Source organism: Idiotropiscis lumnitzeri, chromosome 4 (assembly GCF_059441095.1).
Source record: "Idiotropiscis lumnitzeri isolate Australia: NSW breed Sydney's pygmy pipehorse chromosome 4, RoL_Ilum_1.0, whole genome shotgun sequence".
In the NCBI taxonomy this organism is placed as follows: domain Eukaryota; kingdom Metazoa; phylum Chordata; class Actinopteri; order Syngnathiformes; family Syngnathidae; genus Idiotropiscis; species Idiotropiscis lumnitzeri.
In genome coordinates, this window is record NC_142394.1 from 18,886,958 (window position 1) to 18,903,349 (window position 16,392).

The 16,392-nt window shown below is 40.9% G+C and overlaps 1 protein-coding gene across 1 annotated transcript; it reads right to left on the reverse strand.

Moving 5' to 3' along the window:
* Positions 1–10,002: 10,002 nt before the first annotated feature.
* Positions 10,003–14,198, reverse strand: rhogd (ras homolog gene family, member Gd). The gene is made up of 2 exons (XM_088292973.1): positions 14,058–14,198; positions 10,003–13,473 (listed from the first exon to the last, which is right to left on the reverse strand). Exon 2 carries the CDS (start codon positions 13,442–13,444, stop codon positions 12,869–12,871), a length of 576 nt encoding a protein of 191 aa, XP_088149099.1. The 5' UTR covers positions 13,445–13,473; positions 14,058–14,198; the 3' UTR covers positions 10,003–12,868.
* Between the last annotated feature and the right edge of the window lie 2,194 nt (positions 14,199–16,392).

Sequence of the window (16,392 nt, forward strand, 5' to 3'; positions counted from 1 at the left end):
TCCTTGCGCTTGTCTTTCCGCCACGATAAAGGATGAACGGCTTGTCTTGCCAGCCCATATAGAGCAGGATTTAAAGAGGAAACCGAGACTCTGCTCCCTCCCCTGCTGCCTGTGTTATTGATTGAAGACTAGCAAGGGGAATGAATCATTGTATCTCCATTGGTTAGGCCAGACGGCACGCTCAAGATTGAAATAGTGTCTCTCCTATAGCACCTGAGGCCTGTCGCATACTAAAAAGCTCTCAAATATGCGAAGGGTAATGGTGCGCTTAACTTGTGTGCTCCTTATTTGAGCTTTGTACCCGGGAGGGTTCTCTCATCACCGTCTGACAAAGCTCAGTCATTTTATCTTTGACCTCAAGTAGGCAATGTCACGCCAAATATTGCTTTTTATGAGCCATCCAAAAGAAAACCCAAACCGAAGCAGCGGTAATTGGATATCAACCGTGCTCCGTTTAGAAACTTGCACGCGTTTGTTTGTGTGCCTAAATTTTCATGCGGGCGGACTCTGTGTGGGCTGATGCATAATAAATCTATTTTCGAATCAGAGTGGCGTCACGTGGTGTGTATAATTGTAGTCATCTGTATCGGTGGCGCTGGCACTAGCTGAGTGGGACCTACAGGTTGATTGGAGGAGATACATGCAGAAAATCGGAAATGATTGTTCACAAACCGTCAAGCTCACACTTCATCAAATATCTTACCTTGAACATTTAAAGGCACATTACTAGTAGATATAAGAATGGTGGGCCCGATTCATCAAGATGTTTGAAGGAACTTAGGAACTTAATTTAAATTTGACCAATATAAGCTTGTTCTGATGTTAAATGTTAGCATTACACTTTTGCGGAGTCTTACGCTCTTATGACTGTTTTATTTCCATGAAAGCTATGCTAATTTCCGTCATGATCTCCCAGATTGCAAAATCTGGGTGAATAAATGTTGAAAAATGGTTCAGCTTAAGTGTTGAATCTACGTTGAAACTAAACATTGAACTTTCAATTTTTTTTTTAATTCAACAAAAATACAATGTCGATTCAATAGCATATTTTAATAAGAAACTTCAGTGTCGACAAAATGTTGTTGAACCAACATTGATTGAAAACAAAAAATCCTTTTTAACCTTAATCCAACATTGATTTAACATCTTTTGCTATCTGGGCTGTGTTTTTTTTATTTTTTTTAAATTAGATATCATTTTGTTTCACGTATTCCCTGTGTTCCTTTTTTCATGTCATCTTGATTGTTAATTTTTTCCCCCCCACCTGTTTTCATCAACCCCATTCCTTGCGTCCGCCAATCAGCTCCCTCCAGGTGTACCTCGTTGTCTCGTCAGCTTGCTTATCTTTCGTTCCCTGGTTCCTTTCAGTGTCGGCTGGTTCATTGTTGATGTTACTGTCATGCTAATTTTCTCTCCCTCGAGCTGTCTCTCCCTTTTGCACAACAAGTGAAATTGTTTCACAGTCACACGCATCCAAAGTAGACCGTTTGCTGCAGTATCTTGGAAGTATGAATAGTGATGAACAGTGTACACGGGCGAAAAGTGCATAAATTGGATTTAATAAGCTTCTGAATAAGACCGATTGTCAGCTCTGAGATCTGTCCATTTGTTGATTAGCAGGACAAGTTTGTCAATAATGCTATCGCTGGACAATTTATGGTCTGCTTTGACAGCAATGTGCCCTTTTCCCATTACACAACATTTCTGGTCAATTATAAATTTTCTGCACCTGTCTGTAATCACCTGTTATCACCTTTTTGGCAGTGGTTGGTGCTCAAGGGCTTCTCTGCTGGCCCAACATAATCAAGAAATCATGATAATATTATTAACATTGATGTCATTATATCCTTGCGTTTCATTTTTAGGTGAGAGTTTTTTTCCAATCAGAATTCAGCTAACTCATGTTGCCAGGCAGATTTCGTTATACCAGTAACATGCACTATTCGTCCGAGGCCTTCGGACACAATCGTGTGGGCGTCTGTTCTGTGCGAATGAGGGGCTTTTACAGTTTATCGACAGTAGCGATAGCCAATCAGATCACAAGTCGTCCAACACTCACTCAGTCGTGTGTAAGTGTCTATTTGTCCAGCCGTGGTGTCATAAATGATGGTAATATGAGGTGGATTTATGCAAGTCGGACGAAGTAGGACTTCACTGAAGGCCTACGTGTGAAATGCATGGCCTGCAACTGCTTTTTGGTCACATCTATAAAAATAAATAAATTATTTAAATATAAATAATAAATAAATATAATGAAAATATAATAAATACATACAAATAATAATATATATAAATATAAATAAAATAAAAAGGGAACATATAGAACAAATAAACAAAATCTAAACAAAAGCTGAGACAATATGAGAAGATAAGCATAATGATTCTTCTTAATGAATTAATTAATTACTTGTGGGTACCGGTGGGTACCTTCCACATTTCCAAAACTTGCATGTCACACAATTACAATTAATTAACAATTAATTGAATTAAAAAATAAATACCCAAATAAAATCAGATTTTAAGAAAGCCTTCCTGTAATTTTTAAATTCAAACGTGCTTTTTGTGCTTCTTTCCATACAGTATATTTAAACATATAGATGAAAGACAGAAGCGGAATAGTAATATGTCAGACAAATAGGTAAGGTTGGCGGTTCAATAGATGAATGTCCCAATCTTTTATAGGCACCGATTCAACTGATGACTGACGTTGTTATTTACCTTGCAGCCAAGGTGGCTTAGATAGCTGAGCGGATCCGACCGTTACATACAATGTCTGCGGCCTTCATGCGATGATTGTGTTTGATCCCTTCGCTTTGTTCCGTGCAAATGTTGATGTATGTCATTATTTCCCGAGTCGACTGGGCTGTCTTCTTGATTCAGCTGCAAAATGAAAACAGCGTGGGAAAAAGCAATAAGTCTGGGGGGCCACAGAGGAGAAATGTGCAGTTGACCTTCCTTCTGTGTGCAGCGATGCATTCGCAAACAGCGTGTACGTGTCTGAACAAGTGTTCCATGCGTGATTTCATACTGGGCTTATTGCGGTGTCCTGTGGAGGTGTATATTTACATTTGAGTGAGGCCATTTATCCTTTATATAAAAGGGGCTTCTTTCATGGCACACTGCGCAGAATGACATAACATGGAAACGCTTCTATATATCAACTAACCTGTCGTATTATACGACAGAACGGACGCGGATGTCCAATTCTTTTCATATAATATAATACAACTTAATTTGTATCGTGCATTTTAAAACGACTGCATCTGTAACAAAGCAGTTTACATACAGTATAACAAAATAGCAATAATTCAATAACAACGGCAGTGAAATTAAAACACAAATTAATGATACCAACACGTGTAAGGTACTCACCAGAAAACAGCAAAACAGTGAACAGTCTCATGTTAGATTGGAAGCCAAAGAATAAAAAAGTCTTCCAATGAGTTTTAAAAGTGGACAAAAAGGCTAATTAAAGAATAATAATTATATATATATATAATTGTTAGGCAAGGCCACTTTCTGCTCCTTTTAAAACTCATTTGGAGACCCATTTTTATTCTTTATCTTTCGGCTCAACATGAGACTGTCGCTGTTCGTCTGGTATCTATTGTATGTGTTTATGTGTTTTATGTTGTGTTCTAATTTCCTGCTAATTTACATTACATCATATGGAAAGCGCTTTGTTGCACTGTTTCACTGTTGTGAAATGCGCTCTATATATGAAGTTGTATTGTATTTTTATTGTCTAAACTCTGGTGGGTAATGCCATAGACGCGCTATTAGACATTAGAAAGTTTGTAACAACTGCTGCTCTAGTTTGCAGCAACAAATAAGTCAAAGAGTGTTAAGAAAGTATCTCACTCAACGGCGGACTTTCCCCGGTCTAGATTTCAGGGGGCACCACTTTACACAAGTTCCGCAGTATTCCGTTTATTCTCGGCGGTTGTGTGTTTTTGTGACTCATCGTGACCTTCATTTTGTCATGATGGGGTGAAGGCAGGCAGGGGTCATGCGCACTCCGCTGGGTGCTGCATCGGTGCTGGTGAGGTTATTAGCGATTAGCGCACTGCCCCAAGGGGAAGCGTCTCCAATTACTGCACACAGCTTGCTTCGAAACCATGGAGGGAGCATAACGGCGGATTGCAAAACTGCACATATCACATCTGGAGGAAATGTCTCCTTTATTGAGAAAACTGGAGCCTTGATAGGGGGTTCAGTGGAGAGGGGGGGTGGGGGCTCCATCGTAGCTTGTAGATTGTACCCAGGGTGCAGCATGGATAACACATCTTTCCATCCATCTATTTTCTTCCACACAGGGCCCAAGCCAAGATTCAAACCCAGAACCTCAGAATTGAGTCAGGCAACCATAACCATAATTCCACCATGAAACCCCTTCTTCCCCACGTCTTTCTTGTAAACACAAATCTCTTCCTTTTGTATTGTACACCGCTTCTTCCTGCTGCCTGCTCTCTTCAGGATGTCAGCCAGCAGATTAGCGTAGCAATTGAACAGGCTAATTTGCAGTTTCCATGGCCACGGAGGAAGCTGTCAGTCTCTGTCTGTCGAATGTTATGAAAGCAAACAGCATATTACAGCACTCAGACATGCACGTTTGCACGCTTTCTTGAGTTTACTCACACATTTTGGTCTCTTGAGTTGAAATCAGACAAATTTTGAGTCAATATTTCAGCAGATGTTCTTTAATGACTGTATACATTATGCAATAATATATTACAAACATGCTTTTCCGGAGTATCGCTGATACTATTGTATCTGGTGAGTGTGATACTTAGCAAAATGCATTGGTAATATGAATTTCAGCCTAGCGCGGGGATGGGCAACTTGTTGCTCGCGATCGCACCCTGAGTGGCCCTTTGATGAATTAAAAAAAATAATACATACTTATATGCACACATAAAGAGATAAATAATTAAGTTGATAAAAAAATTGGTTACAAATCCTAAATATTCTTCAAAAACACTGAAAAACATTCAATATACATTGTCCACAAAATATGGGGGATAAATGGATGGTGGGGTGGCAGAAAAGCCGGAAAAAAAAAAAAATTGGGGGGGGGGGCACGAATTTGTGAGTGCCTTAACTGCAAATATGCATCGACTCTAGTTTTAAGTTGTAGTATCACCAATCAACACTAGATGGTGGACATGGCATTGTTGCACACACACCAAGTCATATACCGCCCAAAACTACTATGGGAGTAGGCCGAATATTTTTTTTTTGTTATTTGGAATTTTATTTAGGGCAAATCTCAATAATATCAAAATTTTGAGTTAGGTCACTTTTGTGAAAAAAAAAAAACGCCCAAAGTGAATTCTTGCACTTAATGTTGGTTTGCTGTCCAGCTGTTTTGTGTCATGATCTGTCATTGTTGTTTTTAGTTTAGTATTTAGTTTCATGTTTTTTCCTTGTGTTTGGCGTGTCTCGTCATGTTCATTGTGTCCACCTGTGTTCGTCTACCCAAGCATAAGTGTTAACCAATCAGCTCCTTTCTCGTCCAGGTGCTCCTCGTTGTCTCGTTGATTTGTTTGTATTTAGTTCCCTGTTTTCTTTCCGCTCTTGTTGGTGCATTTTCCCTGTTAGTGTCCCTGTCACTTGTCCTCCTGCCTGTCTCGCTTTTTCAGTCAAGTCAAGTCCTTGTGTTTTGTTGTTCCCAGATGTTTTCTACTTTCGTATTTGTTTGATTAGATACTATTTGAGTTGCCCCTGCCTCACCCCTTGCGTTTGGGTCCTCCACTTCCTCAACCTCCACACACACCCCGACATTTTGTTCCTTCCTTGAATGGTAGTTTTTTTTTGGGTTTTGTTTTGTTTTTATGCAAAAGGCCTTTGCGTTGGACAAAAAAAACACAAAAAAAAAAAACACAAGAAGTGGTTGTATTGTTGTTTGCTTCAAAGACTATTTATTTGGGTTAGGAAAATGTATCCTTTATACTATGTATATATTGCGAAATATATCAAAAATGAAATGCACATATTTTGCAAAAATTTTTTGTCCATATTTAAAATGGCATTTTTGTCATACATCTGGTTAGAAAGTGTGTGGTCCAACGGGTCAGCCAGTCCTAAGGTTCATAGTTCAAATCTTCATTTCTGGTCTTCTCTGGAGTTGACGTGTGCCGTCTCCCCATGCTTGCATTAGATTTCTCCCAGAAAACGGCTAAATAACAGATCAATATCCTTATCTGCATTAGAGATACCAGCTCTACATAACACTGTGGACAAGCATGAATGAGGTGCTCGCTGGTGCCTTCAACTATGAGAAAGAACCAAGAGTGGTGGGTAGTGACTCCCAAACATCGGAGTGGAATATTCCGTATATCGGGCGGTGGTTGACGGCAGGTCTTGAGTTGTCTTTTCCCATCTAGACAGTTTGCATTACAAACTTACTGCCTGAACAACTTCAACAAAGTCAGACAGAAGGTCATCGAATAAATTAAGTGTTTATAGTATCTGGAGTTCTCTGAAGGGAACCTAAAAAAAAAAGATCCATCTGTCCATGCCGGGAATCCTCCATCATCACAATGAGAAGATGATTTTTTTTTTTAAGAAATAAAAATGATGCAAAGTACAGAGATGAAGGTAGTTGGATATTTTACAACATGAAGCCACCTTTAGAATTTTAATTAAACAAAGTTTAATGGCAAACTGTTGATGACAGCATCAGTACTGTCACATTTGCTTCCTCAGCGGAATCAAATTGAAATTTTTTTTCTTTTTGTGGTTTATGTGCTGTGAGCCAAGGGCAACATTCTTGACGCTGATGACGTGGTTCACCGGCTCAACCGCAGACTGACCTCACCACAATCCATAAACAGACATAAACAAGCATGCATAAGCACACTCTGATCCTAAGCCCCTCTTTCACAGTGGGCTTAAGACAGTTGGTTTAACGGTTGGAATGTGCGGGCTTTTCCCCTCGCAGGTTAGAGCACCTGCATGTCCTGCAACAACGTCAACCTTTATAACAACAAAACCCTGACAAAGGAAACCAAAGCGGTGAGATTTAAATGTGCCTTTCAATGACCAGCGCGCTGGGTGAGAAAAGAGAGCGCCTGCTTGTGAAAACAGAAAAAAGACTATTGAAAAAAAAAAAAAATAGAGCCCCAACCTCCACTAGAAACGTTCCAAGCCTCGACCTTGATGTTGCACGACCGTTACATCTGCCGCTTAATGATTAAGACGATTGAGATGAAAAGCATTTGTGTGCTTTCCGTGACACACATTGTGGCAAATTGTTTTTCTTGGCCTACAACCTGGATGGTCAGACACCATTCCGAAAAGAAATGGCACACATAGCGACTTTTAACATCTTAACATTTTTTTTTTTTTAAATGTCAGAGACCCCACACGATGAGGATATAAATCGGCAAGTGTGTTCTTACTTAGTGTGTGGTGTGTTCATGATGGCCAACAGAGAAGAATGTGCGCATACCAACCAATCTGAGTCACCACATCTGAACAAGATGGTTGTTGCAGAACCAACACTGACCTACGAGAGGCAGCGTGATGCCACGGGACATTCCGATTTCCAGAAAATACAAAAAAAGAAAAAAAAACTGTTACGTCACTACAGGTGATTTAATCGGAAATATTGAACAGGTTTAACATTCACGATTGTCATACCGAAACGACTCCGAACAGATTGGAGGGGGTGGGGGGGTAGGAATCACATTTCAAAAACCCAACAGCATCGTTTAGATACTATTTCACAGGCATCTCACAGGCCTTTGCCAACGTAGGGACATGAACACTGATATCAAACGTAAGATTTTGATTACCTTATTTGGCTACGTGTGCGGGAGGAAATCTTTTTACCCAATAGTGTGACGCAGTGCTGTTCTACAACACGGCAGACTACAACCACGCTAATAATAATTGAATTACCTTCCATCTTTGGTAAAGATTTTTTTTCAGTGCATGGGATTTACCAAATGAAGCGTCTGAGTGTGTTCTCCTAAACTTTCTTTTCTCTGACTTCCTTCAGTGAGGTTCGGCAGAGGTCACAGCTGAAATTCCCCCGCCCCTCCCTGGGAGGTGATGGAGAAATCAGGCGATAGCAGTGTTTGAACAGCCTCTTGTGGCTTTAGAGAGATTGAGCGTCAGCATTGAGCCGACATCCAATCAGCCCATCTGACTCCTGAGATTGTTTTGCACACAGGCACTCTTACGTCTGTGATGCGTAAACGTAAGGTAACGCTTTCCCAGTATCGAGCTGCACACCACACACAAATCAACATATGATTACAAAATGCAACACATTTATTGTCAAGCTACATCAATCTAAAGGCCGTGGAAAGTAAAAAGTTGGAAAGTGCGGAAATATTAGTCGTTCTTTGCAGGGGATAAAGAACATGTGCCTGTGTGTATTGTTATATTTGTTTGCAAAAATATAAATATTTGTTGTTAAAAGGTTTATAACAGCGCGGTGCCAAAGCTAATCGTCTCTGGTGTTTGGCATGGTTTGTTGGCATTGAGTTAAACAGACAACATTAATGACGTTGATATGGGAACATATGCAGCATATCTTTGATGCTGTGAATTCTGCAACCTTCGCCGTGACAGTTTTCGCTTGCTGTATATTTGTCCCAAAATTATTCTAACCAGCCTTCCTCTCAGCTGAAGCACAGCCAATTTCCTTCACACCCTTCTGTGTTGCTTTGAAATCTCATTTTCTGTCTTTCTACTGGAACACTTTTGATTTGAATATGTTTTGCAACTTTACCCAGTCCGGCGGCAGCCCCATCCTGCTTGTGTTCTTTCATCCGTACAGACAAAGAACAACATGTGGAATAGCTTTTGAGATCATGATGAACAAAAGGAGGATGTTAAGGTCGTGTTGAGATCAAAGTCTCCTCTCATTCCTCAATGAAATGGCGTTGAGTGAACGTCTTTACCACTTGTGCCGTAAAAACAGCATGGGCACCATGTTCTGCTTCTAAGGTGTGATTTTTTAAAATGTATTTATTTTTCATCATATTGTCCACATGATTAAGACTATAAAACACAAACAGTGGTAAAGACGATAGACACATTCATAAATCTTGTATTACATTTTCTCATGTTTAACAAGATATTGTACTCTTAAAACTAAAATTTGGTGGAGGTCTCGCTGAATGGCAAACACAAATAGTTACATTGGAATGCAGTCCAGGACCCTACAAATGGATCACCTCGAGTGGCCCACATCTCATTTAAGCCGCTTGCCTTAGTTAAGCGTATTGCAAACAACAACCTCTGCTCATCCCGTCTCATCTTCTGCGTTCATCACTCTGCCCTGGCGAGACACTTTCCCTCTTCACAATAACAATACATCAGACACCAACAAAAGGTCTAAACACACAATCTGCACTGGCGCGGTTGTAAAGCATGCAGGCACGCTGCCTGGGAACTGAAATGGGTTCTGAATATTGCACCAGAACTCTTCTAATGAGCTTGACGTGGAGCGTAACACATCTGTCATCTCACAGAGCCACCACCCTGTGGTCAAGGGAGATTTTTCAAAGTACAGTAAACAGCTTGCTGAGTATTCTGTACCCACCCACCACTGATTGAAGCAGTTGGGTGTCCGCTAAAATGACTGATGGCGCTGAAAACGTTTTGGGACTACGCCATTAACACATTATGTACTGCGGAGGAAAATGGTTTTGAAGAATGGCCTCGTTCGTGTCACATATGGGTTGGATTTGATGTCTGCTGTGGACATCTAGTGGCCACATGTGGTAACTACCGCCTGTTGCAACATGTTTACTTTCATGTCGTTTGTACTTCCCTACAGTACAGTGAACCCCCGTTTATCGCGGGACATACGTTACAGACCTACGCCCAATAGGCGAATGTCAGGTAGGTATAGATAATAAAAACGTTATTGTATTGTCTGGAGGGGTCAATAAATCACAAACGTAAGACTGTAAAAGCCCATCAGATATGATTGCATAAAAAAAATCAGTATTGCGGGGGAACACTGTACTGAAAACACCCATGTTTGTTTTAACCACCATTTTATTTGGCATAATTTAAAAATCATCTCACGGTTAGTTCATTTATACAAATATGCTTTGTTATATATAAAACAATTACAGATCTCTACAAATCAAGTTCCCAGTGTAAAAGCGTAGTACCACACAACACGGTAGCATACAGCTCTAGGACACAATGGAGAGCCCACAGGTGTATTTTCCACTTCAATCATATTATTTGAATGAAATCAGGACATCCGGTTAAAGGGGAATACAAAATATATATATATTAAAAAAATAAAAACAAGGAGGGGGGGCTGACCACAGTTTGTCTAATTGTGCACTTACATTCAACACATTTTTACATCAGCCCTTTTGCTGTTATTGCGCTTAGGGTGTTACCGGGTGCAATAAAACTAATTCAATACACTTAATTCCACAGTTTGAACAAAGTTATTAACGCTAAAAGAAAGCAACCACTTACTTCCATCAAACAAAAATCTTAAAATTGACAAGGCACCTTCCACCAATGCAGTTATTGCTGCACCATGCAGGGATATAAACCAAAATGAGTTAAAAAAAAAAAAAAACTGTTTGTGGTGCACTGAGATGTCACTTCTGCAGCTGTTTTATCGAGCGCTGCAGTGTACTTACTGGCAGGAAGTAACTAAGGCTTCAATGAGCAAATATGAAAGTCATTGCTTGGTGGGAGCTCCGTGGCACGAAAATGACAAACTTTGACAAAGGAGCACCACTGTGACTTTTGGTTTGGATAAGGCAATGTGACCACACAGATGCTCCCGCCATCAGTCATAACAGTTTGGATGCTGCAACGTGCTGGGAAAACACAACACAAGAGCAGCAGCAATAGCCCTTTTTCAGTAATGAAATGATCTTAAGATTAAAAAAAATGCAATATTGCTGACATACAGTGGAAGTCAAACAGCCCAAAAGTGGGACAATAAACATCAGGGGGAGCAAAATAAATGGCAATGGGGTGGGGATGAATTGTGACAATCAAAACTAGAAATGCAACTTGAGAAGACAGTTGTTCTGCTCTGTGCAGCATGAGAATTAAATTACTTCTTCTCAAACATGAACAGCGTATGGCTGAATGATGGCTCAAGACTGACATGAAAATGACGCGAGGCTTGAAAATTTCTCTCCAATACCTATCTGTCAGGGATCTTCAATATGACCAAAATTAAAGATGTTCCATACCACGTTATTTTGTTCTAACCGATATCATAATACAATAATTCACCTGAGTACGCACCGATACCGAGTACCGATACCTGTGGTACTTTTGGTAGGTAAAATTTCATTCAAGAACTTTCTTTCTGATGCAGACGATTCAGAAACGTGTCAAATCACCACGGTATCGCACCAACTACTGCTGCTACGGCTTTGCCAGATTTAGTTTTTCCTCAGCTTTCTGTGGTTAGTTGCATCAGCCTCCACGAGTACCCTGACCTCAAAATGGTATCAGTGCGTTCCCATTTTCTTGTAGGAATGCTAAGATGTTACTTGAAACAATAAAGGTTTAATGACAGCGACAGCTTGACTCTGGAGAAAATTAACTCAACTTACATTAGTCCCAAATGGGAAAAAGTTTTGAAATTGGAACCGTCACGAAAAGTAAAATTGTTCAACATTACAGGCTCCGTGGAATCCCATTAAGACAGGATATGCGGAAGTTGTCTGCTGGCATTTTATGCAAGGCAGCAAAGTCACTGACATCTCAACCCAAGTGTGGTTTTTAACACCTTTCGTATCCAAAAAACATAGATGATTACAAAAAATATATATATATTTAACTTTGGCCACTTAATAGGTCAACGTGATTAGAAAATAGCATTTTTGTGATTGTGAATAGGGATGGGCAATAAAAAAATTCAATTCAATTACCAACCAGGCAAAATGGAGTGCACTACTTGGCTGCAAACAGCAGAGGCGCTGTTGCTCTCTAAATAAGACTGAATCCCGTTGACTATGCGAAGCAAGCTACAAATGCTCTTGGCCAACACCTACCAATGCTGCCACAGAAACAGAAATTCAGACTATTCTGAGAAAACTGATCAAGGAAATGGAGACAAAGGCCCTGCTCATTCCAAGTGTCGACTGTCATTCTTAGGCAAGTTGCTACAGGAGGCAAGGTGGAAGAGGGCTGTGCTACGAACCGACGTCCTCTTCCGTCAGCCATCGTGACGGCTCTGGGACCGGTTTGGCTTAATTTGTCTCTCAAGCAACCTGATTGGTTGATTCTGAATGAGTGGGGTTTATCTTAGAAAGCTCCTACTCCTCTTCTATGTGGGTGACAGGTTGGATACCTTCATTCACCTGACCACACTGGCCCTTGTCTGGAATTAATCCCGCCCTTTTCTGAACACAAGTTGTTTAAATTGGAAAAATGTGCAGCCTCGACATGCCAACTACATAATAGCCAGGGTCACAACAACTGTTGCTTGAGACTCATGAGATGCAACCTAAGTTTGGAGTATGAGGTAGTCACTAGTTCTCCCCCTAAACAACAGTAGATCTCTTGTCTCCAGTCAAATAGGGCAGCTTGGTTTAGATTGAATTATGGCTTGTGGCAACCTCGATCGGCATTTGTTTATAAAGGCAAAGCGGGATGCTATAAATCTAGAACAAGTGTAACAAGTGAAGAACGGGTAAATATCAAAATTTTAAAATGTAAGAAAAATACAAGATCCACTTTTTTGCCCCCGTTTCATCAAAGTCACTTTGGTGATGATGGCGTCGTAAAGGATGAAGCCTTCCTGAGGATGAAGAAGGAGCTGGAAATGAAGTCTTCAAACTACTCGAGGTGGCATGGAAACGGCCATCGTTCGTATCTGTGGATCTTCACAATCCAAATCTGAGAAGCGTTATTACAAAAGCACGCATTTCTTGGTGTTCTTTTTCGTCACAGGGTACAACACTGCTCTCACGGCCTCGGCGAACACCTCCCTGACGCCTTCCTGCAGCAGCGCCGAACACTCCATATACTTGACGGCCCCAATTTGCTTGGCGAGGGCGTTTCCCTGCTGCTGGGTGGTGGGAGCCAAACTCTGCTCCTTCAGCTTTTTCACCGTTTCCGCATCGCCCCTCAGGTCCCTCTTGGTGCCCACCAACAGGATGGGCACATTGGGGCAGTGGTGAGACACCTCAGGGTGCCACTTGTGCCTGACGTTGGCGTGGGAGGAGGGGCTGCCGATGGAGAAGCAGATGATGAAGACGTTGGTCTGGGGATAGGAAAGAGTACGCAGGCGGTCGTACTCCTCTTGGCCGGCCGTGTCCCACAAGTTAAGGCTGACAGTGCGGCCGTCCACGCTCATCTGGGCGCTATAGTTGTCAAACACTGTTGGAATGTATTCTTCAGGGAAGGCATTGGTGGTGTATGAGATGAGAAGGCAGGTTTTCCCTACTGCCCCATCGCCAACCACCACGCATTTAATGGTCTGCATCCTGCCAACGACCACTGGGGCTGCAGCACCTAAAAGCAAACAAAGATGCCTGGGTAAGCCCAAATTGCAAATGTTCCCATTATGACACTGGGACACTCGATAAACCTAAATAAGAGTGCTGAAACCACCCTACAACATTTCAACGCAAAGCAGTCATGTTTTAATAACCCAGATGACAAACGTGCTAGCCAAGGCTAGATTTGCTAAAGGTCGCAATTTTGTTTGGTAAAGCAGTGAAAATGGAGGAAATGTTCGCGCATCCACCAAATACTAACGTCTGAAGAAAAGGACACGCTGGGAACGGCAAGGCACAGAAGCGAAAGTCAGACTGTGAACTTGTGGTTATTATCGCTCGGGGATCGCGTCAAGTATGAGCTAGGCGTTCCCCACTGGCGGATAGCATCAGGCTAAGGAACTAGCGCATATGATAGCAGGCAAGCTAGACACTTAGCAAACAACTTGGTGCATTTATATAACAATACTGCGCCAAAACGTCTTTTGATAACCCGACAAAGCCCTCGCGGCAAGAGTATAATATTTTCCTCATCCCAATACTTGTTTTAGACGCTCGCGTGGAGTTAAACGATGACATTTTAAGGACTTTGTCACTTACCGCCACTTAGCTAGCGATCTCTTCTGCTTGGTATAGTCAATCACAGGTCACCGCCGCATCCGGGGAGCTGCCCAACACGTTAGAAGTGACGTAATGGAGCGGTGCAAACTGGGAAATGTATTGTTTGTCTTGTGATAGTCGTTTTACTTGACGCTAGATAGCGGTGTTGTCTACTCCAAACTTTTCAGCGTGGACGACAAAAACATTAATTTACCCTCACAAACTGCAGTTCTCTAGTTTAGCGAAAATGACTCGTAACATAATTAATTACTGTATAATTAGTAATTGACGAAAAAAACATGTTAATAAATGTGTGTTGATGGTTAGAGTGGTTTGAACTGGGGTAACTAACGTTTTTTGAACAGCCTATTGGGTATAAATTGCTCAAATTATCTTTCATTGTATGTTTTTATGAGTTAGCATATTCATCTATCCGATGACACTGATCGTGTCTATGATTTCGCACAAGTTTGGAAACAAATAAATATCACAATGCAGCACTTTAATTCTATAATTCTCTACAAGTGATTTTCAAACACTCACATGACATTCCGAGGAAATCACAATGTCCCTTCACTTTCAAGCTAGTTTTAAAACAGGCCTACAGGCTACTCAAGTGGTTCTTTCCCTTTTCCCTTCACTTCCCTTGTTTTCTTTTGTGTCCTAGTAGAGCGGAGGTGGGCAAAGTATGGCCGGGACAACACATGGCTTTATCCATTTGTCAAGAGTCCTACATACTTAAATAATTGAGAAGACCATGGGATCTAAACATTTATTATTATTTTTAAACATATTCAGCGTTTATTCTAAGGATGGCCACAATTATCAAATTGCTGTATTACTTTAATTGATTGTTAAGAATTCTAGCCAATGGGTGGAATTGATTGCGGATTACCGAAGAGGAAAAATGAAGTACACTACTTGGCTGCAGCCCAAATATGCTGTATTGATTCAGTACAACATCAAGTCAGCTATGGGAAGCATGAAACAGAAGTTTGGGACATCCATCTATTTATATGAACTTAACAAAATGAAAAACCTAAAGCAACAGGTTGTGTTCAATTATACGTATAACAAACAAAGGCAACTAAAAGAGGGATCACTCAGTCTTGCAACACTGGAGACCCACATGATGTCATCTCTACACACTGAGGTTAAGAGGCTAGTGCTGTGCGACACACCGGACACCCAAGAACAAAAAGCGGCATCACTTTATCGCCCTTCCCAAAAGGCTCTGGCGTCACTGCAGCCTGTGAAGAGAGAATTCCCACTGAGACCTCAACACCCGCAGTCAGGCTCTACCCCAACCCTTTCACTTGTTTTGGCAGGAGAATACGCAGAACGTCTAAGGCATTGCCATGGCAACAGCCACCTACAGAATTGTCAAGATACAACAGTGAAGCATAATTCAGAAGAAATAATGGTGTCAAAATGTCAGAAGATGGCCAAGGTGCAGGAATATATAGTTCAAATGGAGGGCGCATGGGTTAGTGCTCCCAAACTGTTCTCGTCGAATCTCTGGATGTGCGTGAGCACATTCCTGAAAACGTGCAAGGTTAAACATCTAATATTATTTTGATATAATAATTAAGAAGAATTGCTGACTGCAATTTTATTCATCATGGTTCACTTTAGTCTCATGGTGTGAGGCAAGCCAATTAACTTACAACTATGTTTAAATTAAGGCACTCCAATTCTTCCATCAATCATGATTAAATCAACATCACTACTTTCGTGTAGTGCAGTATCATTAGTCACCCAATGACATAATAAAAACATTCCGAACATAAATGAAATTTGTCAGACTCACCAGATATGCTGATTATTAAATGTTATAACAAGTGCGCAGCTTGTCACTACAGATGCGTTTTGCAAGCAAACTTGGCATGCACTGACCAACCAATCAAAGATGGGAAAATGCTGAGATTCTTGTAGAAATGCTAACTGGATCCGTGGGGTGAATTTGAAATTTGACAGGTTAAAAAAACAGTTACATTGATAGTGCAGTTCAAGTTACATCAGCCATCACTACTGACTCTAAAGTCCCGGGGTCAAATCTTACTTGACAAAAAAAAAAAAATTAACATCCATGCATAAGTAGGAGACTGGATGCAGTGTAGCAAAGAAATAGTGACAAAATTAAGGAAATTGTAAATGTAGGTTATTGTTTCTGAATGTGTTTAGGTGAGCAGAAAAGATCACACCCTGACTGAACGCTAACCAAATTTTTGGATGAAATGATTTTAGTAATGGCTGGTCTGAGTTAACAGAACGCTAACCAACTGTGGTATACTGCTTGAGCAGAGAGAAACACATTTGTCCATATCACCTTCTT

What these genes read in the sequence shown, in the direction of transcription:
- rhogd (XM_088292973.1), bottom strand. Translation starts at nt 13,444, where the DNA reads ATGCAGACCATTAAATGCGTGGTGGTTGGCGATGGGGCAGTAGGGAAA.